Consider the following 25,535-nt stretch of genomic DNA (forward strand, 5'->3'; position numbering starts at 1 on the left):
GGGCGCACTCGGCCAGGCAGTGTCCTGCGGGGCCGCAGTCAGAGGTGCCCAGGTGCCGTCCTTAAAGTGCCCGCATACTGTGCAACAGCAGGCAGAGGGGGCCCTGGGTGCCCCTGTTCTTTCTCTCCCAGTACCTGCCCCCCTGGGTGCCCCTGTTCTTTCTCCCCTGGAACCTGCCCCCCTGGGTGCCCCTGTTCTTTCTCCCCCGGCACCTGCCCCCCTGGGTGCCCCTGTTCTTTCTCCCCCGGCACCTGCCCCCCTGGGTGCCCCTGTTCTTTCTCCCCTGGCACCTGCCCCCCTGGGTGCCCCTGTTCTTTCTCCCCCGGCACCTGCCCCCCTGGGTGCCCCTGTTCTTTCTCTCCCAGTACCTGCCCCCCGGGTGCCCCTGTTCTTTCTCCCCCAGCACCTGCCCCCCTGGAGACTGCATCGAGTACCCTGGGCACACGTGGGCGAGTCAGACCGAGTGAGTGACATCGGCCTCAGCCTGCAGGGCCTGCAGTGGCCTGATCCCAACTGTCCTTCTCTTGTCCAGGCTGGCCGGCCAATCAGGAGCCCGGAGACAGGCCGGGCAGCCCCACGGGCGGGCTGGGGGCAGCTGAGGGTCCTGGCTGCTGCTGGGCCTGTAGTCTCAGGCCGTGGGCTGGGGACTCCTACACCCCTTGCCCAAGGCTAGACAGCAGGAAAAGCAGGGCGTGGGGGCCAGCGTCCGTGGCCGAGCACTGGTTCCAGTCCCGGCTGCTCTGCCTCGGATCCAGCTCTGCCGTGGCCTGGGAGGGCAGTGGGAGACGGCCCAGGTGCTTGGGCCCTGCACCCCTATGGGAGCCCCAGATGGAGCTCCAGGCCCTTGGCTGAAGCTTGGCCCAGCCTCTGTCATTGTGGCCATTTGGGAACGGGAGCTCTCTCTCTCTCTCTCTCTCTCTGTCGCTCGCTCTCTCTCTCTGGCTTTCAAATAAATGAATCTTTTGAAGAAGAAAAAGGATGTATACTGTCTGCCTGGTAGCACTGAGGCCGGGCCAGGTGGGTGTGGCTACTCCTGTGCCATGGAGGATGGACACATCCACGGGCAGGCGGGCACGTGGCAGCCACCTGCTGTGACACTGCTGATGCCAGCGGCCCCTAGGGGAGCACCTGAGGGGGGTGCGGGAAGGCAGTGGGCACCTCCTGGGCCCTCCCAGCTCTGGACTTGGCATCTGAGCCCCAGCCCTTGGGCTGCACCTGGGACAGACACCCTCACCTGCCTCCTTCATGGAGGGAGGTGGGTGAGGCTGGAGAGAGAGACCCATCTGGGCCACAGAGCCTCGGCCAGGAAGTGCTCCCCAGGACCCTGAAAGTCACTCAGAACAAACACCCCAGAGCCTGCCTGCGAGGCCGGGAGGTGGTGTGAGGCCGGGAGGTGGTGTGAGGCCGGGTGGTGGTGTGAGGCCGGGAGGTGGTGTGAGGCCGGGTGGTGGTGTGAGGCCGGGAGGTGGTGTGAGGCCGGGAGGTGGTGTGAGGCCGGGTGGTGGTGTGAGGCCGGGAGGTGGTGTGAGGCCGGGTGGTGGTGTGAGGCCAGGTGGTGTGAGGCCGGGAGGTGGTGTGAGGCCGGGAGGTGGTGTGAGGCCGGGTGGTGGTGTGAGGCCGGGAGGTGGTGTGAGGCCGGGAGGTGGTGTGAGGCCGGGTGGTGGTGTGAGGCCGGGTGGTGGTGTGAGGCCGGGAGGTGGTGTGAGGCCAGGTGGTGTGAGGCCAGGTGGAGGTGTGGCAGGTGGAGGTGTGGCAGAGCTGGGTGCAGGAGGACCCCTGAGGGTGTGGGTTTTCCCCTCCTTAGCAGATCGGGGGAGGAGGAGGAGCCAGGACCAGCCTGGTGCTGGGGGCGGGCAGAGGAGAGCCCCGAGGCCTCTGGCCAAGCGCCCCAGAGGCAGGGCAGCACAGGCCTGGGTGAGTCGCTGGGGGGCTGCCCCCCGGGAAGAACCATGCCCACACGAAAATGAACAGCTTTCCCAGGGAATTTCTCAGAAAAAAATTCCCCCCAAAATGGCTGAAATTCAAATTATGCCAGAGAAAAAGTTCACTTTAATTCTGCCCGCAACACAACCCCAGCGTGAAGATGGCCGGCACGCAGCTCCAGGCGACCTGGAGCCAGGTGCAGGCAGCCAGGCAGGCGTGGTGCAGGCACAGGCGCTGGGCCGGAACCTGCCGTTCTCGGACCCGGACAGCAGGTGGCGATGGAGAGCCCAAGCGGGACAAAGGAGGGCGGGGCTCAGAGGCGCTCAGGCAGCGGGGGTCCCGGCACAGGCCCAGACTGGCGATGCTGGACACTCTGCAGGGGTCAGGGCTCGAGCCCCACGGCTGGGGCTCTTCCAGGCTTTCCGTTCAAGTGTTGCAGGGCCGGCGCTGGACTGGGGCCTGCGTGGCAGGGATGCATTGAGCTGCAGAGGGTCAGCGCCCGTGTCAGAGCAGGCTCCGCGCCCGGCTGCTCCCTGCTGTGGCCTGGCCGAGGACGGCCCAGGTGCTCGTGCCCCTGCACTCACGTGGGAGACCGGCTTAGGCCTGGCCCAGCCCTGGCGGTCGCAGCCCTGTGGGGAGTGAGCCTGTGGGTGGAAGCTCCCCGTCTCTCCCTGCTCTGAGCCCCCAGCAAACCCTGGGGGCCAAGAGGTGGTGCCGGGCCTGGGAGTCCTTGGCTGCAGGGGTGCCTGGTGGGGTGGGCGTGGCCACCCTGTGCCCTGCCCTGCCGGCCGCTGCTGCGGGGGGCAGAGGTCGCCTTTCAAGGGCATCCCTGGGCCCAGCCCAGCCCTCACACTGCTGCCCCGCTGGGGGCGGGATCCTGGGGTCCCTCCGTGGGCACGGGGGGCTTCAGGGGCACGGCCATTCTCGGCTTGCCTGAGCTCAGCTCAGCTCTGGGGTGGGCTCCCCGGTGGGTGAGTGCCGCACCTCCACACTGAGCCTTTCGCTGTGGTCTCCAGGGCCGGCACCACCAGGGACCTGGCCGTCCCGGGCCACTGTCCCACACAGGCCCTGGCTCAGCTCAGGGGAGGACCGCCCAGGAATGACCGAGAGGCCAGGGCCAACTGGCTGCCCGTGGCCCAGCACCCGGTCACACACAGGACCCCAGACCCCATACAGCAGAGCCCCCTGCCCACCGCTGGCCGAGCGAGACCTGCTCAGGGGCTGGTGGCCACGGCGCCCCAGGCACGGGCACGGCCTGGCCTGGACCCCAAGTTCAGCACCAGGGGATGCCTAGGGCTCTGGCAGCCAGGGCGGGGCGGCGCCTCTGCGCCCAGCTGGATACAAAGTCCCTTCTGCAGGGTCAGGGTTCCCGCCCAGGACGGCAGTGCGGGCCCTTCCCCCCGCTTCCCTGCCGGGTGTCCCAGCTGCCTGCTCTGGCCTGCGGCTCCCACTTCCACACACGGCCTGGCTGGCAGTCGCTCCCCGACGCGGGGACGCAGAGGGAGACGCCGGCTCAGCCCCCTGGGCCTGCAGGACGACCCAGCACAGGTGTGACCTGGGCGGGTGAGCGGCTTCCGGGGGCTCTGGCAGGTGCCTGTGGGGACCCCCGAGGGGTCTGCACGCCCAGCTGCCTGGGCACTGAGGGCAGGCAGTTCCAGGGGGCTGAGCTACTCCTCGCAGCCCCACAGCCCGGGAGACAGAAGCTGCCATGTGGCCTGGGGCCGGAGGACGGGGCAGCCTCCCAGGGGCCTGGGCCAGCCTCCAGAGCACAGAACCAGCCAGGGAGAGACTGGGGGCGGGGACCCCAGCTGTAGGGTGGGGAAAGCCCGGCCTGGCGGGCCCACGACCCTGGGCAGGGGCCTGGGGACAGCGTCGCGGCATGGTCACCATGCTGCAGGTGGCAGGGGGCCGAGCCCCTGCAGGACGCAGACCCCGCCCCTTGCCTCTGCCTCTCCACGGCCCCTTCCAGCTGCCCCGCGTGGAGAGCACCTGCCTACCTTCAGGTGCTGGGCGTGGCTTCAGAACTCACCTGCCTCGTGTGGCAAGTGCCCCTCCTCTCACTTGGAGCCAGGTACACCCCACGCAGGTGCCCCCAGGTCCCAGGGATGTGGTTTCAGTCCGGCCAGGCAGCCCTGCAAGGATCTCCCAGCCCTGCTGTTGGGGTCCCGGAGCCCCGACCTTGGCTGCCGGGCTCAGCTTCAGGGGCAAGTGTGCCTGGGGAATGAGGGTGGAGCCTGGGGCAGCAGGGAGGGGTGGCAGCCACCAGCAGGGCCACTGCTCCCACGCTAGGGCCTGCCTGGCCTCCCCAGGCTCGTCCTCACGGACACAGTCCCCCAAGACCTGCTGCCTGCAGGCTGAACCCAGCCCGGGACAGTGCCCAAGAGCCTCATGCTACCGGTTCCTCACCGGGCCAGACAGCGTCAGCCACTCCTATGCCCCACCCAGAGCTGGGCACCCAGCTCCTTGGGGAAGGGGGAGCAGGGGTCAGGCCCTTCCTGTGGGGCTGGGGGAGGGCCTCTGGCAGTGCCTGTGTGGGGTCTGGTTCCCAGAAAGGGGTCGTCCAGGATCTCAGCCCAGCTCTAGGCTGCAGGCCATCAGGGTGGCCTCCTGAGGGGGCCAGGGTCCCTGCAGAGGCTCAGACAGAGGGCTGGCCTGGCTCGCAGGGACAGCTCCTGCGGCAGACGCTGCGGCACAGGCACATCTCCCAGGCCGGGCCACCAGTGTCCCAATGGCCAGGACACACGGCCAGGATGTCCACCGACTTGCAGCCCACAGCCCCTGGCAGGTGCCGCTGGGGCGGCTCATGGCGGGCGCTGTCCTATGGGAGGACAGACGCTTGCCCCCGGGCACTGGTCTGTAGCGGCAGCAACTCCTCGGCACCCTCCCCAGCTGTGGGGGCCCCCTGGGAAGGGTGTGGAGACGCTTTCCTGGGACAGGAAGCAGTTTCTGGGCAGCGAGTCCAGCCTGGAGCCCAGTGTGGGCCGCACCAGCCAGGACACGCCCAGTGCCCCCCAGCTCTGCTTCTCGCCTGTGGGGCTCTGTTCTCTGGCTCCTGCACCCGGCACTCCCCTGCTGTTCACACCTGACAACGCCTTCCAGAAAGTCCCATCCTCTGGGCTGTGACGGGGACCAGGACCTCAGTGTGGCCTCAAAGGCCTGCGCTAAAGCGGAGCCCTCCAAAGAGGCCCGGGGGACAAGGCTTGGAGACCCAGCAGGCGCTGCGGTGGTGAGAGCCGCACCTCCGCGCCGCGCCCACAGAGGTGAAGTGGTGGGATCCTAACTGCAGGGGGCCGGGGTCTCCAGCACTGAGGCCCCCTGCCGGGACCCCAGGAGCAGAGGGGACACAGTTCTGTGGGGCCAGGCAGGCCCGCACGGCTCTGCTCCCCGCCCAGCCTCAAGTGCTCCCTGGGGCATGGCCACCGGCACGCACTGTCCATAGGCTCCCGTGTCCCCTCACATGGGTGGCAGCCACAGGGAAGGGCATGCCCGGTCCTTCTCCCTGGCCCACAGTCCCCGACTGTGACCAGCAGGGTCACGGGACATCAGAGGGTGTTGGGGGGGCGTCGGAGAGGGTCAGAGGGGGTCAGGAGGGGTCGGGGGCATCTGGGCAGCTGAGAAGCCCTGAGACACCTTGGCGCACTCCACTCCCCCACGTGGATTTGCTTGCTGTGGCCCGAGGAGACCACTGCGGCCAAGGACGTGTGAGGACAGGCCCCTCGCCACGGCCAAGGGCCCCCCTGTCCCCTCCAGCTGTGACCCAGGGCCTCACAGGGAGGGTTGGGGACGAGGTCGGGGACGCGCAGGCTGAGGATCACCCTGGCCTGACTTAGGTCAGCTCGGGGGACAGTGACGAGCTCCGACCTGGAACAAAAGCCCCCAGCAGCACCCCTCGGGACACAGCGCGGGCTTTATTGCACACCAAGGGACCTGCCACAGCGTCGGGAGCCTCCGGGGAACGAGCGGCCTGTCAGACACTGGGCTGCAATGGACACATGCATAGGGCACCTGATGGTGGACACAGGGGCGGACACCTCTGCTGGCTCATCCCGCCCACGGCGCCGTGGCTGGCAGGGAGCTCCCCCGCAGGACGGTCAGCCGAGGCCCAGAGCCACCCTCCCCGTGCCGCCCGGCCCCTCCTCAGGGGCACAGCAGGGTTTGAGCGCGGCCTTGGTGGTGGAAGCCACGTCCTGCGGGGCTTGGCTGTGAGGAGCTGGGCACGTGCTGGCCCGGCCTGGAGGGGGACGGGGAGCGGGGCAGAGCTCTCTCAGGCCTCTCCCTTCTCCGGCCCTCGCTGGGCCGGGGGTGCGGGCTCCCGGCCAGCGTTCTTGGTGGGCTCCTTCTGGCCGGCGCCAGCAGCCTCGGCTGGGTCACCCCCTTCCTTCTCTTCAGGGGAGAGACTTTCTCTGGCGTCAAAAAAGGCAACGGTTTCGTCCTGGCCCGTGGGCTCGGAGGGGCCCGCCCCGCCTTCCGCGCCCACGCCGGGGCTGCTCTTGGCGGGCGGGGCGGAGAACCCTAGTTTGGGAAACCGGAACCAGCTGGCCTTCTCCTGCCTGCCCGGCGGCTGCGCGGCTGGCCGGGCCTCGGGCTGCGTCTGGACGGGAGCCGGGCTCTGGCTGGGGTCTCCGGGGGCGGCGCTCGTCTCGTCGACAGAAGAGGAAAAGCCGACGTGTGGAAGCCAGAACCACAGGCCCGATTTCTGACTTCCAGGCTTCTGCGGTGCCGCGCCGGCTTCGGCCGCCTCTCGGTCCTCCTCAGCGGCCGGCTCCTCATCCTCGGCCGGCCCCAGCGGGTGGCCACCGGACGGCACCGCCTCAAAGGGTTCTGCGGAGTCGGGCGGGACGGGCCCGGAGACAGAGCCTCCCGCAGCGGGGGCCTCGGAGCCTCCGGGCACCGTGCACACGGCCCGCGCGCGGCGCTCTGGGATTTTCACCTTTAACAAGGAGAACCCGTAGGAAGGTGTCTGAACCCGGGACGTGGGGATCTCTGACTCACGCACAATCTCAGTGGAAATGGCCTCAGTCTCCACGGGGTCAGCAGGCGCTGGGGACGCCCCACTGCGGAGGACCATGCCCTGGCTCTCAGCTGGAGCCCTCTGGAAGTGCACCCTGACCTGAGAAATCGGGGGCGGTCCCGAGGAGGGGTCAAGGCACACAGGCTGCTCCCCGAAAACCTCGGTGGCTGCCGGCAGGATGCTGGCCGCCCAGAGCCCGGCGCGCCCCTCAGAGAGGGCCTCGCCCGCCCCGGCCACGGAGCCCCGCACCTGCCGCACCGCGGGGACGAACACGTCGGCCTCCGAGCCAGGGGCAGGGAACGCGAACCTCGGGCCCTTCCATGTAGGGAACTTGACGGTCAGCACGGAATCTTGCCAGAGCTGATGGGTGCTCACCACGGAGACCTGGGCCGGCACATCCGTCCTCGATGCCGTCAGTCTCACGGGGCCCTGGGGCGGGGACGGCCAGCTCTCCACCGGGGCCTCTGCCTGTCTTCCCGACGGCCTCGTGCCCAGCCCCTGGAGGGGCGGGGAGCCTTCGGCAGGCTGGGTGCTGATCTCGGACAGCATCACACCTGTGCTTTGAGGCGGGCACTGCGGGACACCCACGGAGGACACGCCCTCGGATGCCGCGGCTGCCCCGGCCTTGGTGTCCGGGGGCTGCGGGGCTGCGCCTGCCTGCGCCTCAGGCCCGGAGAGGGGGCTCCCCGCCCCCCCAGGTGCCTCCTGCTCTGCAGCCTCGCCTCTGTCCTTGGACCGGGTGCGCCTGAAGCCCGGCACGTGGAGCTTGGGCATTTTGAACCGGCTCTCCTGCGCACTGACCGGCGTGGCTTCCGCGGGCGCGTCCTCCCCAGGGAGGCCTGCACCTGGTTTCCCACAGGGTGGCTGGGGCAGGTCCTCCCCTGGGGGGGCTGTCCCCTCCTCAGTGGGCCCAGGCCCTCCACTGCCACTTCCAGCAGCGGCAGTGTGTGCGGGCAGACGCGGCTTGGCTTCAGCCCGGCTCACCTCCGCCGTGGCCTTGGAGGACCTGCGGTCCAGTTTGACAAAGCCCAGACTGGGAAAGCGGGCCTGGGGCAGACGGCGGCTCACAGCCCCTCCCCCCGAGGCGCCAGAGCTGCTGCCCCCACCCGCGCTGCTGGCCCTTTCCGTGGCGCCAACGCCACCCTTGGCTGCAGGGCTCGGCAGGGCCGCAGCGGCCTGCCCCTCCGAAGCCCTGGCTGTGGGAAGCCCACGCCTGCTCTTCTCGCCTTGCGCCTCTGGAGGCCGATGCCCATGCGTGTCCGCGTGGGAACCCGGACCCTTGGGCTGAGCGTCCGTGTGTTCTGCGTCCGAGTCCTCCCAGCTGCCCTCAGGGTCCCCCGTGGGCCCCCGGTCCTGCTCCAGAGCCCGGCTCTGCGACGGAAGCGTCCACCCGGGAGCTCTGAAGGGGCTCCCTTTGCCTTCCTGGTCAGGGGCCTCGGATGGGGCTCCCTTGGGGGCCCTTGCGGAGACGCCCGAGGACCGCAGCTCAGAGCCTGGCGGAGAAGACGGCCCGCCCTCCCCAGCCACGCCGCCCACGGCCCCCGTGGGGTCCCCAGCAGGCAAGGCTGGGGCACGCACCTCTGCACGCAGGTCCACCTCGGGGACTGTGGCTTTGGGGCTTGAAAACCCAAACTTCGGTTTATGGAATTTAGGAAAAGTCACCCGACCGTGCGCTGCGGGCAGCGGGCCAGCAGTCTGGGACGTGGGGACGCGTCCTGGGCACTGGGGGGCAGCAGAACTTCCTACGCTGGAAGGGGGGGCACTGACCTGTGACCCAAAAGCGGCATCTTGAGGAGGTGGGGGGGCCAGGGTGGCTGGGGGGAGGGCCACCTGGTGTTCTGTGAGTCTGACGTGCCCACGGGAAGTGGAGACGTGGCCACCAGTGACATCGACACTGGCTGAAGGAGCACTGGGCAGTGCCACCTGGGGCACCTGCCCGGGAGCCTGGGCAGTGCGGACAATGGAGGAGGTGGCCAAGGCGCTGGGTGGGACAAGAGGGAAGGGACTGTCGCCAGGGCCCGGGAGGCGCTCGGAGCTGTCCTGGGCAGCGCTCCCCAGCGCCTGGGTCTCAGCCTGCACTGGAACGCGGGCCTCGGGGAGGGCGGCCCCGGCCCCAGGGCTCCTGGCGGCGGAGGGAGCCGCAGCTATGTGCTCCAGGCTTCCTTCCAGAGTGGACGAGGAAACAGGTCCACGGCTGGAGGACGGCGGAGGAGGGGACGGGCGGCCCAGGGCCAGGTCTGTCTCCACCTTGACCCCAGGAGCCTGGATGGCCACGTCCGCACTGGGCAGGGATGCCTCCAGATCAGGGGTGCTCACCTCCTCCTTGGCACCTTTCATGTCCACCTCCAGGCCCGTGATGGCCACCTGGGGGCCCTTGAGGTCCACTCTGGGCACCTTGATGCTGGGCATCTGTGCCCCAGGCAGGTGTCCCCTCAGACCAGAGGCCTGTGGTTGTGGTTCAGACAACTCTGTCCCAGGAGGCTGGCCCTCTGGGGGCTGCACACACAGCTGGCCAGGCTGGACCTCCTGGTCAGCAGAAGGCAGACGGCTGCCGAGCTCAATGGACCTGAGGTCCCCGCAGTGAGGGGGCAGGGCCACGGCTGTCTCCGCCGCGGATGTGGGCACACCCACCGAGACCTCCTCCGTCCTCCGGGGTGTGGACGCCCCAGAGGAGGGCATCTGGAGCTTGGGCGTCCTGAACTTCGAGTCTTTCACGGTCACCTCCTTGTCTCCCAACGATGTGCCCTCGACACCAGGAGCGCGGATGCCCAGGTCTGTGCATGGCAGTGAAACTAGCATTCCGGGAGCACCCACCTCAGCCTTGGCACACCGGGCTACCTCACTGGGGCTCCTGATGTCCACCTGGGCACCCGTGATGCTGGGCGCGTTGGGCAGGTGCCCTTTCAGGCCAGCCTCCGAGGCCTGTGGCGGGGGCAGCCCTGTCTCGGGCTGTGGGCCCTCTGGGAGCCTCACACTCACTTGGCCAGGCTGGACCTCCGGGTGAGAGGAAGGGCGCTGGATGCTGAGGTCAGTGGTTTCGAGGTCCCCCTGGAGAGAGGGGCGCGTCAGGTCGGCCTCCACCATTAGCACAGTCTTGTCCAGCAATGCTTCTACAGTCTTCCCAGGAGCGGACGTCCCGAAGGAGGGCATTTTGAACTTGTTGTCCTTGATGGACACGTCCTGGTGTCCCAGGGAAGGGTCCATCTCCAGCTGGGCACCAGGAGCCTGCATGTCCACGTCCACACTCGGCAGCGACACTCCCAGATCTGGGGTGCTCACTTCTCCCATGGATCCCTTCACATCCACTTTAGGAGCCCCGATGTCCACCTGGGGGCCCTGGAGCCCCACCTTGGGCATCCTGATGCTGGGCATGGGCACCTTGGGCAGCTGTCCCCTCGGGCCAGCAGCAGAGGCCTGTGGCGTGGGCAGCTCTGCCTCAGGCTGCTGGCCCTCTGGGACTTTCCCGCCCAGCTGGACAGGCTGCACTTTCACATCAGCAGAAGGCAGCTGCACGCTGAGGTCAGGGGTCTTGACATCCCCTTGGAAAGAGGGGAGCGTCAGGTCGGCCTCCACCTTAGGTGTGGTCACGTCCAGAGGGGCCTCTGTGGTCTTGCCGGTGGTGGATGTCCCAAAGGAGGGCATTCTGAACCTGGGCAGTCTGAACTTGCTGTCTTTGGCAGCCACGGCCTTCTCTCCAAGGTCCAGATCAGCCTCCAGCTGGGCACCAGGAGCCTGCATGTCCACGTCCACACTCGGCAGTGACTCTCCCAGATCTGGGGCGCTCACTTCTCCCATGGATCCCTTGACGTCCACTTTGGGAGCCCTGATGTCCACCTGGGGGCCCTGGAGCCCCACCTTGGGCATCCTGATGCTGGGCATGGGCACCTTGGGCAGGTGTCCCCTCGGGTCAGCTGCAGAGGCCTGTGGTACGCTCACCTCCATGTCTGGCAGCTGAGCCTCTGGGAGCCTCACGTCCCCCTGGGCAGGCTGGACTCCCAGCTCAGAAGAGGGGACCCTAATGCTGAGGTCAGTGGTCTCCAGTTCCCCGTGCAAAGAGCCGAGGGTCACGTCTCCCTCCACCTTTGGTGCAGCCACACCCACCGCGGCCTGCACAGTCTTCCCGGGTGTGGAGGCCCCAAAGGAGGGCATCTTGAGCTTGGGCAACTTGAATTTTCCGTCTTTGATGGCCACGTCCTTGTCTCCCAAGGAGAGGTCCATCTCCAGCTGGGCACCAGGAGCCTGCATGTCCACGTCCACACTCGGCAGCGACACTCCCAGATCTGGGGTGCTCACTTCTCCCATGGATCCCTTGACGTCCACTTTGGGAGCCCTGATGTCCACCTGGGGGCCCTGGAGCCCCACCTTGGGCATCCTGATGCTGGGCATGGGCACCTTGGGCAGGTGTCCCCTCGGGCCAGCAGCAGAGGCCTGTGGTACACTCAGCTCCATGTCCGGCAGCTGAGCCTCTGGGAGCCTCACGTCCCCCTGGGCTGGCTGGACTCCCGGCTCAGGGGGAAGCTGGATGCTGAGGCCAGTGGTCTTCAGGTCTCCCTGGAAAGAGGCGAGGGTCACGTCTGTCTCGACCTTTGCTGTGGTCATGTCCACCGAGGCCTCTTTGATCTTGCCAGGGTCGGGCACCCCAAAGGAGGGCATTCTGAACCTGGGCAGTCTGAACTTGCTGTCTTTGGCAGTCACGGCCTTCTCTCCAAGGTCCAGATCAGCCTCCAGCTTGACATCAGGAGCCTGCATGTCCACGTCCACACTCGGCAGCGACACTCCCAGATCTGGGGTGCTCACTTCTCCCATGGATCCCTTGACGTCCACTTTGGGAGCCCCGATGTCCACCTGGGGGCCCTGGAGCCCCACCTTGGGCATCCTGATGCTGGGCATGGGCACCTTGGGCAGCTGTCCCCTTGGGCCAGCAGCAGAGGCCTGTGGCGTGGGCAGCTCTGCCTCAGGCTGCTGGCCCTCTGGGACTTTCCCGCCCAGCTGGACAGGCTGCACTTTCACATCAGCAGAAGGCAGCTGCACGCTGAGGTCAGGGGTCTTGACATCCCCTTGGAAAGAGGGGAGCGTCAGGTCGGCCTCCACCTTAGGTGTGGTCACGTCCAGAGGGGCCTCTGTGGTCTTGCCGGTGGTGGATGTCCCAAAGGAGGGCATTCTGAACCTGGGCAGTCTGAACTTGCTGTCTTTGGCAGCCACGGCCTTCTCTCCAAGGTCCAGATCAGCCTCCAGCTGGGCACTGGGAGCCTGCATGTCCACGTCCACGCTCGGCAGCGACAAATCCAAATCTGGGGTGCTCACTTCTCCCATGGATCCCTTGACGTCCACTTTGGGAGCCCCAATGTCCACCTGGGGGCCCTGGAGCCCCACCTTGGGCATCCTGATGCTGGGCATGGGCACCTTGGGCAGGTGTCCCCTCGGGCCAGCAGCAGAGGCCTGTGGTACACTCAGCTCCATGTCCGGCAGCTGAGCCTCTGGGAGCCTCACGTCCCCCTGGGCTGGCTGGACTCCCGGCTCAGGGGGAAGCTGGATGCTGAGGCCAGTGGTCTTCAGGTCTCCCTGGAAAGAGGCGAGGGTCACGTCTGTCTCGACCTTTGCTGTGGTCATGTCCACCGAGGCCTCTTTGATCTTGCCAGGGTCGGGCACCCCAAAGGAGGGCATTCTGAACCTGGGCAGCTTGAACTTGCTGTCTTTGGCAGTCACGGCCTTCTCTCCAACGTCCAGATCAGCCTCCATCTTGACATCAGGAGCCTGCATGTCCACGTCCACACTCGGCAGTGACTCTCCCAGATCTGGGGCACTCACTTCTCCCATGGATCCCTTGACGTCCACTTTGGGAGCCCTGATGTCCACCTGGGGGCCCTGGAGCCCCACCTTGGGCATCCTGATGCTGGGCATGGGCACCTTGGGCAGGTGTCCCCTCGGGTCAGCTGCAGAGGCCTGTGGTACACTCACCTCCATGTCTGGCAGCTGAGCCTCTGGGAGCCTCACGTCCCCCTGGGCAGGCTGTACTCCCAGCTCAGAAGAGGGGACCCTAATGCTGAGGTCAGTGGTCTCCAGTTCCCCGTGCAAAGAGCCGAGGGTCACGTCTCCCTCCACCTTTGGTGCAGCCACACCCACCGCGGCCTGCACAGTCTTCCCGGGTGTGGAGGCCCCAAAGGAGGGCATCTTGAGCTTGGGCAACTTGAATTTTCCGTCTTTGATGGTCACGTCCTTGTCTCCCAAGGAGAGGTCCATCTCCAGCTGGGCACCAGGAGCCTGCATGTCCACGTCCACACTCGGCAGCGACTCTCCCAGATCTGGGGCGCTCACTTCTCCCATGGATCCCTTGACGTCCACTTTGGGAGCCCCGATGTCCACCTGGGGGCCCTGGAGCCCCACCTTGGGCATCCTGATGCTGGGCATGGGCACCTTGGGCAGCTGTCCCCTTGGGCCAGCAGCAGAGGCCTGTGGCGTGGGCAGCTCTGCCTCAGGCTGCTGGCCCTCTGGGACTTTCCCGCCCAGCTGGACAGGCTGCACTTTCACATCAGCAGAAGGCAGCTGCACGCTGAGGTCAGGGGTCTTGACATCCCCTTGGAAAGAGGGGAGCGTCAGGTCGGCCTCCACCTTAGGTGTGGTCACGTCCAGAGGGGCCTCTGTGGTCTTGCCGGTGGTGGATGTCCCAAAGGAGGGCATTCTGAACCTGGGCAGTCTGAACTTGCTGTCTTTGGCAGCCACGGCCTTCTCTCCAACGTCCAGATCAGCCTCCAGCTGGGCACTGGGAGCCTGCATGTCCACGTCCACACTCGGCAGCGACACTCCCAGATCTGGGGCGCTCACTTCTCCCATGGATCCCTTGACGTCCACTTTGGGAGCCCTGATGTCCACCTGGGGGCCCTGGAGCCCCACCTTGGGCATCCTGATGCTGGGCATGGGCACCTTGGGCAGGTGTCCCCTCGGGTCAGCTGCAGAGGCCTGTGGTACACTCACCTCCATGTCTGGCAGCTGAGCCTCTGGGAGCCTCACGTCCCCCTGGGCAGGCTGTACTCCCAGCTCAGAAGAGGGGACCCTAATGCTGAGGTCAGTGGTCTCCAGTTCCCCGTGCAAAGAGCCGAGGGTCACGTCTCCCTCCACCTTTGGTGCAGCCACACCCACCGCGGCCTGCACAGTCTTCCCGGGTGTGGAGGCCCCAAAGGAGGGCATCTTGAGCTTGGGCAACTTGAATTTTCCGTCTTTGATGGCCACGTCCTTGTCTCCCAAGGAGAGGTCCATCTCCAGCTGGGCACCAGGAGCCTGCATGTCCACGTCCACACTCGGCAGCGACTCTCCCAGATCTGGGGCGCTCACTTCTCCCATGGATCCCTTGACGTCCACTTTGGGAGCCCCGATGTCCACCTGGGGGCCCTGGAGCCCCACCTTGGGCATCCTGATGCTGGGCATGGGCACCTTGGGCAGCTGTCCCCTTGGGCCAGCAGCAGAGGCCTGTGGCGTGGGCAGCTCTGCCTCAGGCTGCTGGCCCTCTGGGACTTTCCCGCCCAGCTGGACAGGCTGCACTTTCACATCAGCAGAAGGCAGCTGCACGCTGAGGTCAGGGGTCTTGACATCCCCTTGGAAAGAGGGGAGCGTCAGGTCGGCCTCCACCTTAGGTGTGGTCACGTCCAGAGGGGCCTCTGTGGTCTTGCCGGTGGTGGATGTCCCAAAGGAGGGCATTCTGAACCTGGGCAGTCTGAACTTGCTGTCTTTGGCAGCCACGGCCTTCTCTCCAAGGTCCAGATCAGCCTCCAGCTGGGCACTGGGAGCCTGCATGTCCACGTCCACGCTCGGCAGTGACTCTCCCAGATCTGGGGTGCTCACTTCTCCCATGGATCCCTTGACATCCACTTTGGGAGCCCCAATGTCCACCTGGGGGCCCTGGAACCCCACCTTGGGCATCCTGATGCTGGGCATGGGCACCTTGGGCAGGTGTCCCCTCGGGCCAGCAGCAGAGGCCTGTGGTACACTCACCTCCATGTGCGGCAGCTGAGCCTCTGGGAGCCTCACGTCCCCCTGGGCTGGCTGGACTCCCGGCTCAGGGGGAAGCTGGATGCTGAGGCCAGTGGTCTTCAGGTCTCCCTGGAAAGAGACGAGGGTCACGGCTGCCTCCACTGTGGATGTGGGCACATCTACCGAGGCCTGCACAGTCTTCCTCGGTGTGGAGGCCCCAAAGGAGGGCATCTTGAACTTGGGCATCCTGAACTTCGAGTCTTTCACGGTCACCTCCTTGTCTCCCATGGCCAAGCCAGGCCCCACCTTGGCACCAGGAGCCTGGGCGTCTGCGTCTATGCTGGGCAGTGACACCTCCACGGCAGTGGTGCTCACTGTCCCCTTGGTGCTTTTCACGTCCATGTCGGGACCCTTGATGTCCACCTGGGGGCCTCTGAGGCCCACTTTGGGCATTTTGATGCTGGGCGTCTGTACCCTGGGCAGGTGTCCCTTGAGTCTGGTTCCAGCAACCTGGGCTTCTGACACCTCCACCCCAGACAGCTGGTCCTCTGGGTGGCTCGTGTCCCCCTGGACAGACTGAATGTCCAGATCTGCAGATGGGAGCTGGGTGCTGAGATCCCCGCTCTCGAGGTCCCCCTGGAACGAGGGGAGGGTCACGTCTGCCCCCACCACCGGCATCGTCTTGTCCACTGAGACTTCCACCGTCTTCCTCGGTGTGGACGTCCCAAAGGAGGGCATCTTGAACTTGGGCATCTTGAACTTGCTACCTTTGCTGGCCAGGTCCTTGTCTCCCAGGACCAGGTCTGTCTCCAGTTTGCCACCACAAGCCTGAATGTCCACGTCCTTGCTTGGCTGTGACACCTCCATGTCCCCCTCTGCACCTGTCACATCCACCTTGGGTCCCTTAATGTCCGCCTGGGGGCCCTGGGGCTCCACTCTGGGCATCTTGACGCCGGGCATCTGTATCTGGGGCAGGCGCCCCCTCAGGCCAGCTGCAGAGGCCTGTGGTTCGCGCAGCTCTGCCTCAGGCCTCTGTCTCTCTGGGCGCGTCACGTCCACCTGGCCTTGCTGGACATCCAAGTCGGCAGAAGGGAGCTGGATGCTGAGGTGCCTGGTCTCGAGGTGCCCCTGGAACACGGGGAGGGTCACGTCTGCGCTCAGCCTTGGACCCACCAAGGCCTGCCCTGTCTTTCCGGGCGCAGACAGCCTGAAGGGGGGCACCTGGAGCTCGCCCTGGGGGGCCACGTCCCTGTCTCCCAGGGCCAGGGCCAGACTCTCAGCGGCCGCTCTTCCTTCTGTCCCAGAAACCGACCGAGGCTCGTCCTCTGTTCTGTGTCTCCTCCCCTCCCCCTCCGGGGCTACTTCTGTCCTGCCTGTCACTCCCGTGAGCCCACTCTCTCCCTCTCGCTCTCTGCCCGGAGGGGCTTTTCCCTCGGGCGTTCGCACCGCGCCTTTTCCCCCTCCCAGGTCTTCTCCTCCGCCTGGCTCTGCCCGGGCGGGGCCTGGTCCCCCCTGGTCCTGTCCTGGAGGGCACACGCCAGCCTCTCCGGCCCCCTCCCCACACGCCGCAGGGCTCGGTCCCCATGCCAGCTGCAGGGCAGGAGCGCCTCTGTCTCTCTCCAGCTCCTTTTCCTGGCGAAACCCAAATTTGGGCATTTTCAAATGGGGTATTCGGACATGGATTTCTGGCGGGTGGCTCTGGGCGCCCCCTCCCTGAGCTGTGCCCTGCAGGGGCCCCCTGACCGTCCCGCTTACCAGGCCCTGCACCGCCTCTCCCTTCCCCTCAGCCTGCGTCCTGGCCTCCTGCTGGGTCTCCACCGCCCCCGCCCCGCTCTGTGGTTTGGGTCCCACGCCTGGGCCCTCACTCTGAGACCCCTCCCCCTCCGCAAGGCTTGGGAGGCCAGGCTCTGTGGGCCGCGGCGTGCTCAGCACAGGCCTGGCTCCCGGTGCCAGCGTCACCCCCCTCTCCCCTCCGCCGCCTGCAGCAGCCCCCGTGTCCCCTCTGCCCGGCGGCTCCTGCCCCAAGCCCATCCTCAGCCTCAGGCTCAGAAACTCCCTCGTCTCCTGGGGCCCCGGGCCTGCCTTTTGCCGCAGGTGCTCCGCTGGGGCCTGGGCCTCCGTGTCCGTGCTGCCAGGGGACACGTCAGGGGCGTCCCTGCGCTCGGAGGCCTCTGAGGAGCTGTGGGACCTCCGGGGCCCCGTTCCCCGCGTGCTCTTCAGCGCCTGGAACTTGGGCCAGGAGCGCCTCTCTTTCTGGGGCCGCCTGCCCCTGCCCTCCCGGGCCTGGGAGATGAGCCGCTCCTGGTCTCCGTCCCCCTCCAGAGTCTTTGTCGGGGTCTCTGGACACACATCAGCAATGTCTTTATCCTGAAATGCAAAGAGAAGGCACTGGGCGGTGAGGAGCCGGGGCTCGAGCCTCAGGCCCAGGGCCTGGGCCCGCCCACGCTGCTCTCCTGGGGCGCAGGGCCTCACCTGCTTCTCCTCGCCCGCGGGGAGGCGCTGACTGCCGCTGGAGCCCCGCCCCCCGGCGTCTGCAGCAGGCAGTCTCCGCCGGAGCTTGAACTGAACGCGGTAGGGCTCTGAGTACTGCAGGATTTTGAGAGCATCTTCATACTTGATTTCGTCAAAGAATACGGTGGCGCTGAGCAGCTGATCCCCTGGGCAACGAAGAGCAGCCCTGGCCTCAGTCCTCCCTCGGGCCACCGGTGACCGGTGTGGCCCTCCCGCCGCCCCCAGGCCCCTCCGTCCCGGCACCTGCTTGTAAGTTGAAGAGCTTGGCAGCCGAGGAGTCTCTGAGCACTTGCTTGACGAAGATGCCCTGGTGCCCGCCGCCAGTGACGCTGTAGCCACTGGCTCCTGCCTCCACCTCCGTCTCCAGGGTCACCTCTGTCGCCTCCTGCACAAAGCACATCAGTGCCATGGGGAGCGTGCACCGGTGCCGCCGCGGCCGACTGTCTCCAGAGGAGGCCCCTGGGCAGCCCTGGGCAGGGGGCACGGCAGCCAGGTGGGCCAAGGGCAGTGCACCTTCAGAGGGAGCCAGCTGTCCCCACCCCAGCCCGCCAAAACCAGAAGCAGCCCGTCCACGGCATCGGGGACGGCCTCCCTGCGCGTCACGGCCAAGGCTCCTACCGCCCGCATCACTGCTGGAGCCGTCTGATGTTGGGCACCGCCTAAAACCTCCACTACAACATGGCGCCGGGCGGATGTCCGAGGGGCGTGTCCGCGGCTGCCGCGGTTAAGCTACGTAAGATCAGACCACCGGCAGGGATAGGTCCGCTTTGGTTCCGGACACGTGGACAGTGCGTGATCCCTATACCTCGCTTAAGGTGCCCCTGCACGTGGTCCACCCGCGCCTGCGTGGCCTCTTCTGACTGGCCCCTGCTGCGCATGTCCTTCGTAAGCCTTGCAAGCCTGCACACGTCCTCAAAGCGGTTCCTGCTTCGACAGAACCCACGGTGCTTGCGGTGGGTTCCGACCCGTCGACCCTACCCCTCCCCTTCGCCTTGTGGGGGAGTGCCTGTACTGCCCCTGCTGGTCAGGGCCAGCCTCGGACTTGAGACCCCGACACTCTGACGGGGCCATCGGTGCCAGGCAGCCACAGTGCACGCAGCCCTGGTGGCCCGTGCCCCGCCCCCCACTGTGCACACAAGGGCCCTGAGGTCTGCACCCCCCTGGCCAGCTGTTTGTCTCTTCATTGCCGGGTGGGGGGAACGTCTGGCCCAGACCCCTGCCTCCTGCAGGCCCTGGCCCCTCCTCAGGCCTGACAGGGGGAACGGACCCAGGGCTTGTGGCTACGCTGTCACCAGGGCTAGGGCTGCATGGCCCGCGCCAGGCTCTGGCCCCAGCCCCACAGCGGAAGCCCCGCCCACAGCGCAGCAGCACCCACCTCGGGACGGCTCATCCTGGAGAGCGTCTGCGAGTCCCTGGAGTCCCGCTTCCACCAGGACCTCCGTCTCCCGGAGGCGCCTCGCCTGCCCGGGGCGTCTTCCTGCAGCCCAGAGTAAGGGGTGACCCAGCTGCCCCGGCCCAGGGGCAGGGAGGGCCAGGGCGGCAGACACGGGCCAGAAGGCTCCAGTGTGGGTCTCGGGGCTGACGCGCTCTGGTCCCCGCCGCCAGGAGGGCCCTGCCCGCAGCCCTCAGCTCCCGTGGGAAGTCCAGTGACGGCGAGAGCTTCGCGTGGGGAGAGAGAAGGCCTGGAGAGACCCGACCCTGTGATACTCTACCCTCGCTCTCCACCCCCCAGCTCCAGACCTGGCTGCAGGGGCCGCCGTCTGGCACAGGTGGTGTGGGGCACACAGGGCGCATCACACAGGTGTGTGTGTGCTCAGGTGGGTGTGTGCACAGGTGTGTGTGTGCACAGGTGTGTCCCAGCCCACACACAAGCATGAGGCCCCCCATCATCCGCAGGTGCTCAGGAGGGCACCCCTGCTTGTGCGGTGGGAAGGGTGCCGGGGGACACGAAGGCTCACCGGGCAGGGCCGCGGCCCCGTGGGGGCAGGCAGCTCGGTGTGGCTCGCAGACACGCGTGCCTGGGACCCCCAGGGGGGCCCTCCCTCAGCTGGGGGTGCTGCCAGGCAGGCTTACTTGGAGCCCGAAGCTGGTGCCCTCAGTCCTGCATTCGTAGACAGGTGAGGACCCCTGTGGCCGGGGCCGGATGACCTCATCCACAGGCCCCGCAGTCACCTGGGAGGGGGAGAGGCTCGTGTTAGCTCCAGTCACTCCGGCTCTTCCAAGGCCCAGGAGGCAGGAGGGCAGGGCAGGGGGACCCCCCGGGTGCTGCTTACCGAGTGCTCCTCTTCCGTTTCTGGCTCCTGGGGCTCCAGCTGTTGGCCAGACACTGCGGAGAGAGTGGTGTCAGTGGAGCCGGAGCCGCCCAGCGGCGGCCCTGTGGTGGGGGGGAGGGGGGGCCCAGGGGAGCGCGCACGCCCTCGGGAGGCGGCCGGCCCTGTGCTAGGCCGCCTGCTGCTGGGCAGGGGGACTGTGCCAACAGCTTGGGTGCCAGACTTCACAGGTGTGGTCCCAGACGGTCAGTGACAAATACCCAACGGTAACCGCCCCAGGGACGGACTCCTGCCCGCCACAGCGTCCCCGAGAGCCACGGCCACGCAGAGAAGCCGGACCAGAGCGGAGCGGCTCCCAGAAAGAGCGTCTGAGCGTGCACAGGCATTGGGTTTTAGAAAGAAACTCAGAGCTACAGAGCACGACAGAGAGGCCTTCCCTCCACGGACTCGCGCTCCTGATGGCTGCCTCGGCCGGGCTGGGCCAGGCTGGAGCCAGGAGCTCCATCCGGGTCTCCCATGTCCCTGCGCCAACTGCTGCAGCTCTTCCCAGGCCATCAGCAGGGAGCTGGATCAGAAGCGGAGCGGACAGCACCCAGTGGTGCCCGGACGGGCTGCCGGCCCCAGCCGCTGGACTGTGCACACTGCAAAGCCACCAACGCGGTGCTGGGTCACTCGGGAAACGCACGTGAACGCGGCCCCGGACCCTGGCTCCGTGCACGCCCGCTGGGAGGCAGCGGTGATGGCACGGGAGCCGCGGGCAGAGCGTGGGCCTCCTGGCTTTGGCCTGCCCAGCCCTCGGCACTGCGGCCATCTGGGGAGTGAACCGGCGGTGGGAGATCCCCCACCCCGCCTTTCAGATGAACAGATCTTCAGAAGAGAACTTGGGGTCGGCAAACGCAAGGCAAACGCGGCCACTGCACGGCGGGCGGCCGAGGGCCGGCAGCCTCGGGGGCTGGCGGTGGCCTGGATGCATTTCCACCTCAGGCGACCAACAGCCCGGGGCAGACAGTGAGTGGCACCGCGAGAGGCCGTGCGGAGAGACGTAGCCTCCCTGGGTGAGGCGGCGACCCAGTGAGCCACGGGGCCTGAGGGGAGGGGAGACCCTGTGCCCACTGCCCACGGCGGGGCCGGGGGGGCGCCTCGGCAAAGCTTCCAGGAACCATAAGAGCCGTTCCTCTACAGTTCACGCCCTTAGCCAGGGAATGCAAAGCCGAAGACACAGCCCCGAGGAGACGGGCCAAGCTGCCGGAAGCTCGGGAACCGGAAGGCCGGTGCCGCGGGGGCTTGGGCTGGCCGGCCGCGACCCGTGGCTCCCGAAGCCAGGGCGCTGCCCGTCCTGGTCCTGCTTGGAGCAGCACGGACGCGCACCCACGGAAGCCTGAGTAGACCCGGGCCTGGTGTCCGGCAAGGAGCAAGGCCGGGCTGCGCGGCCTGGCGGGCGCGGGGCGTAAGGAGTCAGGAGGACGAAACAAACGCGCGGGCGCGGAGCCGGGCCCAGACAGACAGGACTTCCTCCCGGGGCCTTTCCGGGGCTCCCGCTGTCCCGAGGGCAGGGGTCCTGCCTTGGGGACCATCCTGGGAAGGAGGTGGGGCAGCCACCATGCTGTGGCGCCCGGAGCAGCCTGTGGCCTGTCGGAGCTGTGATGGCCCCTGTCTGCGTGGGTGGGGCCGCAGCAATATCTGCCCGCCCAGAGGGCCTGCCCCAGCACCTGCCACTGCTCGGCTTCTGCAGAGAGCTCCGCTCTGGCCTGGCCGAGGTTGGGGTCTCCTGGGGAGGCAGAGCTGGGCCACTCTGCCTTCACCTCCTGCCCCTCCTTCCTGCCCGAGCCCAGACCCCTGGCCCCCTGGTCCCCTGAGGAAAGTCAGCCTCCAGGAGGCCACCCACAAGCAGCCTTGGGGAGGTTTCAGTCCAAGAGTCAGACCCCCTGACTGCCCCCTGGGGTCCCTTCTCCCACCCTGGCCATGGGCGGAGGCTGCTCCCTGTGCCGCACGTCCCCAAGAGCCCCAGGCCCTGCCTGGCCCCCAGCCTTGGTGTCTGGACAGTGCACCACCCACTGAGGCCCCAGACAGCCCCATGGGGTAGCAGAGGTGGGGGGCCAGAGCCCCCCAGGAGGCAGCAGGAGTGAGGGGGGCAGAGCCCACCGGGGGCAGCAGAGGGGAGGGGAGGGGAGGGCCAGAGCCCACAGGGGGGCAGCAGGGGTGAGAGGAGGGGAGCAGAGCCCACCAGGGGGCAGCAGAGGGGAGGGGAGGGGGGCAGAGCCCACCGGGGGCAGCAGAGGGGAGGGGAGGGGGGCAGAGCCCACCGGGGGCAGCAGAGGGGAGGGGAGGGCCAGAGCCCACCGAGCATGAAGCCCCTCCCTTCGTGACTCCAGCCTCCTCTCTCGGCCTCAGTGTCCCTTTCGCTCTGCCAAGACCCTCCCCCTCGATCCCTACAGTAGGTGTCTCGGGGGTCACACAGAAACGGGGGGCTCGCCAGCCGAACAGAGCCAGCGCCTCCAGCTGTTCACAGCGACACCCCCTCCCCACCCCGACCCGGCGCTTGGCTGCGGGCAGAGGAGGTCCCCGGGCCACCTGGCCCACAGCTGGGCCCAGCAGAAGGGCCCCCGCCCCTCCCCCTCCTGAGACCCTCCCCAGTCAAAGCCGGAGCTGAGCGCCGGGGCTTTCCCACGGGACCTGAGCCCAGAAGGGTGGGCACTGTGGGGCACAGGCCCGGCCCGGCCCTGCCTCGTGGCATCCTGTGGGTGAGGCCCTGGCAGCGTGCGGGAGGCGTGAGCCCCCTCTGCACAGGGAACTGGGGCAGGGAGGGGAAGAGGCAGGCGCGGCCCTGCCCTGGGCCCTGTGCCTCCCCAACACCGACGAGGGGCAGAGGGTCGGGGGCTGGGGACACATCAGGCAGGGGCGTCCTGTCCACGGCAGGATGGGGCCGCCCTGCCGGCCTTGCCAGCCTCACCCTGCACCGGGGGACAGGGAGGACGAAGCCCAGGCCCCAAGTGTCCACCTCCGCAGAGCGCGTGCCCCCCCGCCCCGGCCCGGAGCCCAGGGGAGGGGCTGTCCCGTGCCTGCCCAGAGCGCTCAGCCCTGCTCTGCCGGCGGGCCCAGCCCTGCAGTCACTGGGACCACGCAGGTTACTGCTGGTCACCGGGGGAGCTCGGACGAGCGCGGCTGCTGGCCCAGCAGGTCTGGCTGCTGGCACTGGGTCCTCCCTGCGCCCCATCAGCACCCCATTCCTCACGCTCCAGGGTGTGGGGGGACAGCATGCTGGAGCTCCTGGCAGAGACCTGCCCCTGGCCCAGAAGGCGTCACTCCCAGGAACTGGGCAGGTGGAGCTGTGGGAGGGAGGGTGTGGGGCGGCTCCGAGAGGCCCCCAGCAGGGCCACGGCCAGGGCGAGGCACGGAAACAAGTCCAGGTCCACATCAAAACTGACCAGTGCAGGGCCGGGGGGCCCTGCAGGGGCTCTGGGCCCTGCAGGTGCTGAGCGGGCAGCCCGGGAGGCAGCGCACCTCGCTCCAGGTTTGTGTGTGTGCACACCTGGATGCAGTCCTGCAGGCTCTGTGGGGGACCTGTGTGGGCACAGGCGCCTGCCCTGGCCCTCCCCACCCTGGGAGAACCTGAGAAGCCCTGAGTGAGGCGCTGGCGGTCAGAGCCAGGCTCTCGCTGGGGAGGAGGGTCCTCACCCTCTGTCTCAGAGCCACGGGCCCACAGGAGCCACGGCACATGGGAGCCACGGGCCCACAGGAGCCAGGGCCCACAGGAGCCAGGGCACACACAGCCACGGGTCCACAGGAACCACGGACACACACAGCCATGGGCCCACAGGAGCCAGGGCACACGGGAGCCAGGGCACACAGGAGCAAGGGCATACAGGAGCAAGGGCACACACAGCCACGGGCACACGGGAGCCAGGGCACACACAGCCACGGGCTCTGCAGCTGCAGGGCGGGCATCCGGGAGGCGTCCTGGGGCTCAGCCTCACCCCTGCCCAGAACTCGCTGAGGGGCGCTGGGCTTGCTGCCTATCCTGAGACTTCAGACCTCCCAAAGCGACGCCTGCCCACGCCGCTGATGCTTCCCCAGGAAGTTCTCTGGGCGAGCTCCCAGCCGGCTCTGCAAGCTGGCCCAGCTCCTCCTCTGCCTCCCAGCTGCAGGGCTCCTGCGGACGCCACCTGCTCCTCTCGGCCCGGCCCCCTCAGCCACTCCCACCGCAAGCAGCGGCGGCCACCAGGCTCCCTCCCTAGGCAGCCAGCCCTGGTCCCCTGGTGCCCTGCGAAGGCCCCGCCCGGTCTCCTGCCGGGCCGGCTCTCTCCCAGCTCCAGACTTCGCTCTCTCCACCGCACAAACACAGGCCGAGCCTGGCTGCCTGCTCCCGCGTCCCCAGAACACTTCTGCTCACCAAGCACTTGGGGCCCAGGACAGGGTCGGTTGCGCCGTGACAAATCCTCGTGCAGGAGTGCGTGGGGAGAGGAAGGGAGGGAGCTGCCAGAGCTCCTGGGAGGACGCGGGCGCCGCCCATTCCCGGGTACAGGCCGGGCCGGAGCTGGGAGGGGCAGCAGGGGGCCTAGTCCCTCTCCTTCCACAGCAGGAGAAACAGGCACAGTGAAGCCCACCAGCCCCCAGCCCGTGCGATGCAGCAGCCACAGGGAGCGGGTCCTCCAGCCCCAGCCCCCAGCCCGGGGGCAGCTCCAGGAACAGTCTGGGCTTCCCTGGACCACCCCCCACAGGCACCAAACCAGGACAGCAGCTGCCACCTGAGACCCCTCCCAGGCTGCCCAGCCCCAGCCCTCGGGACTTGTATGTACCGCCGGCACCATCACCCCCACGGCCCCCTCCAGACTGTCCCCACCTGGCCAGGCCACCTTGTCCTGACCACACCGCGGCACCGGGGCCCAGGAGCCCACGTTGCTTGGGAAAGGCCCCAGCCTCCGCCCTGGCTCCCTGTCGTCCTGCCCCGCCTGGCTGGCCCTGGCACACGCAGCTGGAACCTTCGTGTGTATCAGCTGCAGCCAGGGGCCGGGCCAGGGTGGGCAGGGACATGCCCGCCATCTCAACCCCTGTGGCCCCACCCACCTGCTGAGTGGCGAGGCGGGCAGGGGGCTGGGGTGCTGGGTGGGCTCAGGAAACAGCCAGACGCTCCCTGCTCTCCGACCCAGCTGGGAGAGCACCAGCCTCCTGCCGCCCCGCCACCACCCCCTCCCTCCTGGCCTCCTCCTCCCGCAGCTCAGCGCCCTGCCCAGACCCCCACGCCCCGCAGAGGGAGGGGCCGGGGCCCCCACAGAGCAGGAGCCAGGCTGGCCCTCAGTGCGCAGCTCCTGGAGCTGGGCCCACACCCCAGGCCCTTCCCGGCCGGAGCAGCTGTCCGCGGGGAGAAACCGTCTGAGTCACCACCCTGGGCCAGGCAGCACAGGGCCCGCGGCCCGTCCTGCCGTGTGGACAGACGGTGAGGGCAGCGGTGAGCTGGCCCCGGGCTGTTGCGCCTCAGTTTCCCTGAAGATGCCAGAGCTGACCTCCAGAGCGGCCCAGGGTGGGGGGGCAAGGAAGGGAAGGGGGGCATCGCCCACGCCCTTGGGGGACGCCCCCTGCCTGTGCCTGACCCCATCCCCCACCCCAGCCCTCACCTCTCCAAGCTCCCAGGAACAAAGGCGCCTGGTGAGCTGGGAGCTGCCGTGGTAACTAACAGGTACCCCGGCTGTCGACTGGGCCAAGCGGAGGCTGAGGCATGCACCCCCTGCCAGGCTCCCCAAGTGTCCAGGCCGCCTGGCCTGCTGCCCCCCTGCTGTCCCCAGGACTCCCAGCCTCCGGCCCCCTCGGCTCTGGGAGGCCAGCAGGCCCAGGCAGGGCCCCGCAGCCCACTGCCTGCA

At 67.9% G+C, this 25,535-nt stretch overlaps 1 protein-coding gene across 2 annotated transcripts in view; it reads right to left on the reverse strand.

Annotated features, from left to right (window-relative positions):
- Window positions 1-2,032: 2,032 nt before the first annotated feature.
- The window catches only part of AHNAK2 (AHNAK nucleoprotein 2), a 29,547-nt gene continuing 6,044 nt past the window's right edge, over window positions 2,033-25,535 (reverse strand). The window contains exons 2-8 of one of the 2 annotated variants that reach the window (XM_070065370.1): window positions 19,684-19,736; window positions 19,484-19,582; window positions 18,786-18,887; window positions 17,654-17,795; window positions 17,372-17,556; window positions 16,982-17,266; window positions 3,538-16,027 (exon numbers count right to left, since the gene is read on the reverse strand). In XM_070065370.1, the coding sequence (XP_069921471.1) occupies window positions 6,188-16,027; window positions 16,982-17,266; window positions 17,372-17,556; window positions 17,654-17,795; window positions 18,786-18,887; window positions 19,484-19,582; window positions 19,684-19,736 (10,706 nt within the window). In that variant the 3' untranslated portion in view covers window positions 3,538-6,187. Of the gene's footprint in view, window positions 17,267-17,371; window positions 17,557-17,653; window positions 17,796-18,785; window positions 18,888-19,483; window positions 19,583-19,683; window positions 19,737-25,535 lie in introns of both variants that reach the window. The other variant, XM_070065369.1, reaches the window with a different exon arrangement.

This window comes from Oryctolagus cuniculus, chromosome 20, assembly GCF_964237555.1.
Source record: "Oryctolagus cuniculus chromosome 20, mOryCun1.1, whole genome shotgun sequence".
In the NCBI taxonomy this organism is placed as follows: domain Eukaryota; kingdom Metazoa; phylum Chordata; class Mammalia; order Lagomorpha; family Leporidae; genus Oryctolagus; species Oryctolagus cuniculus.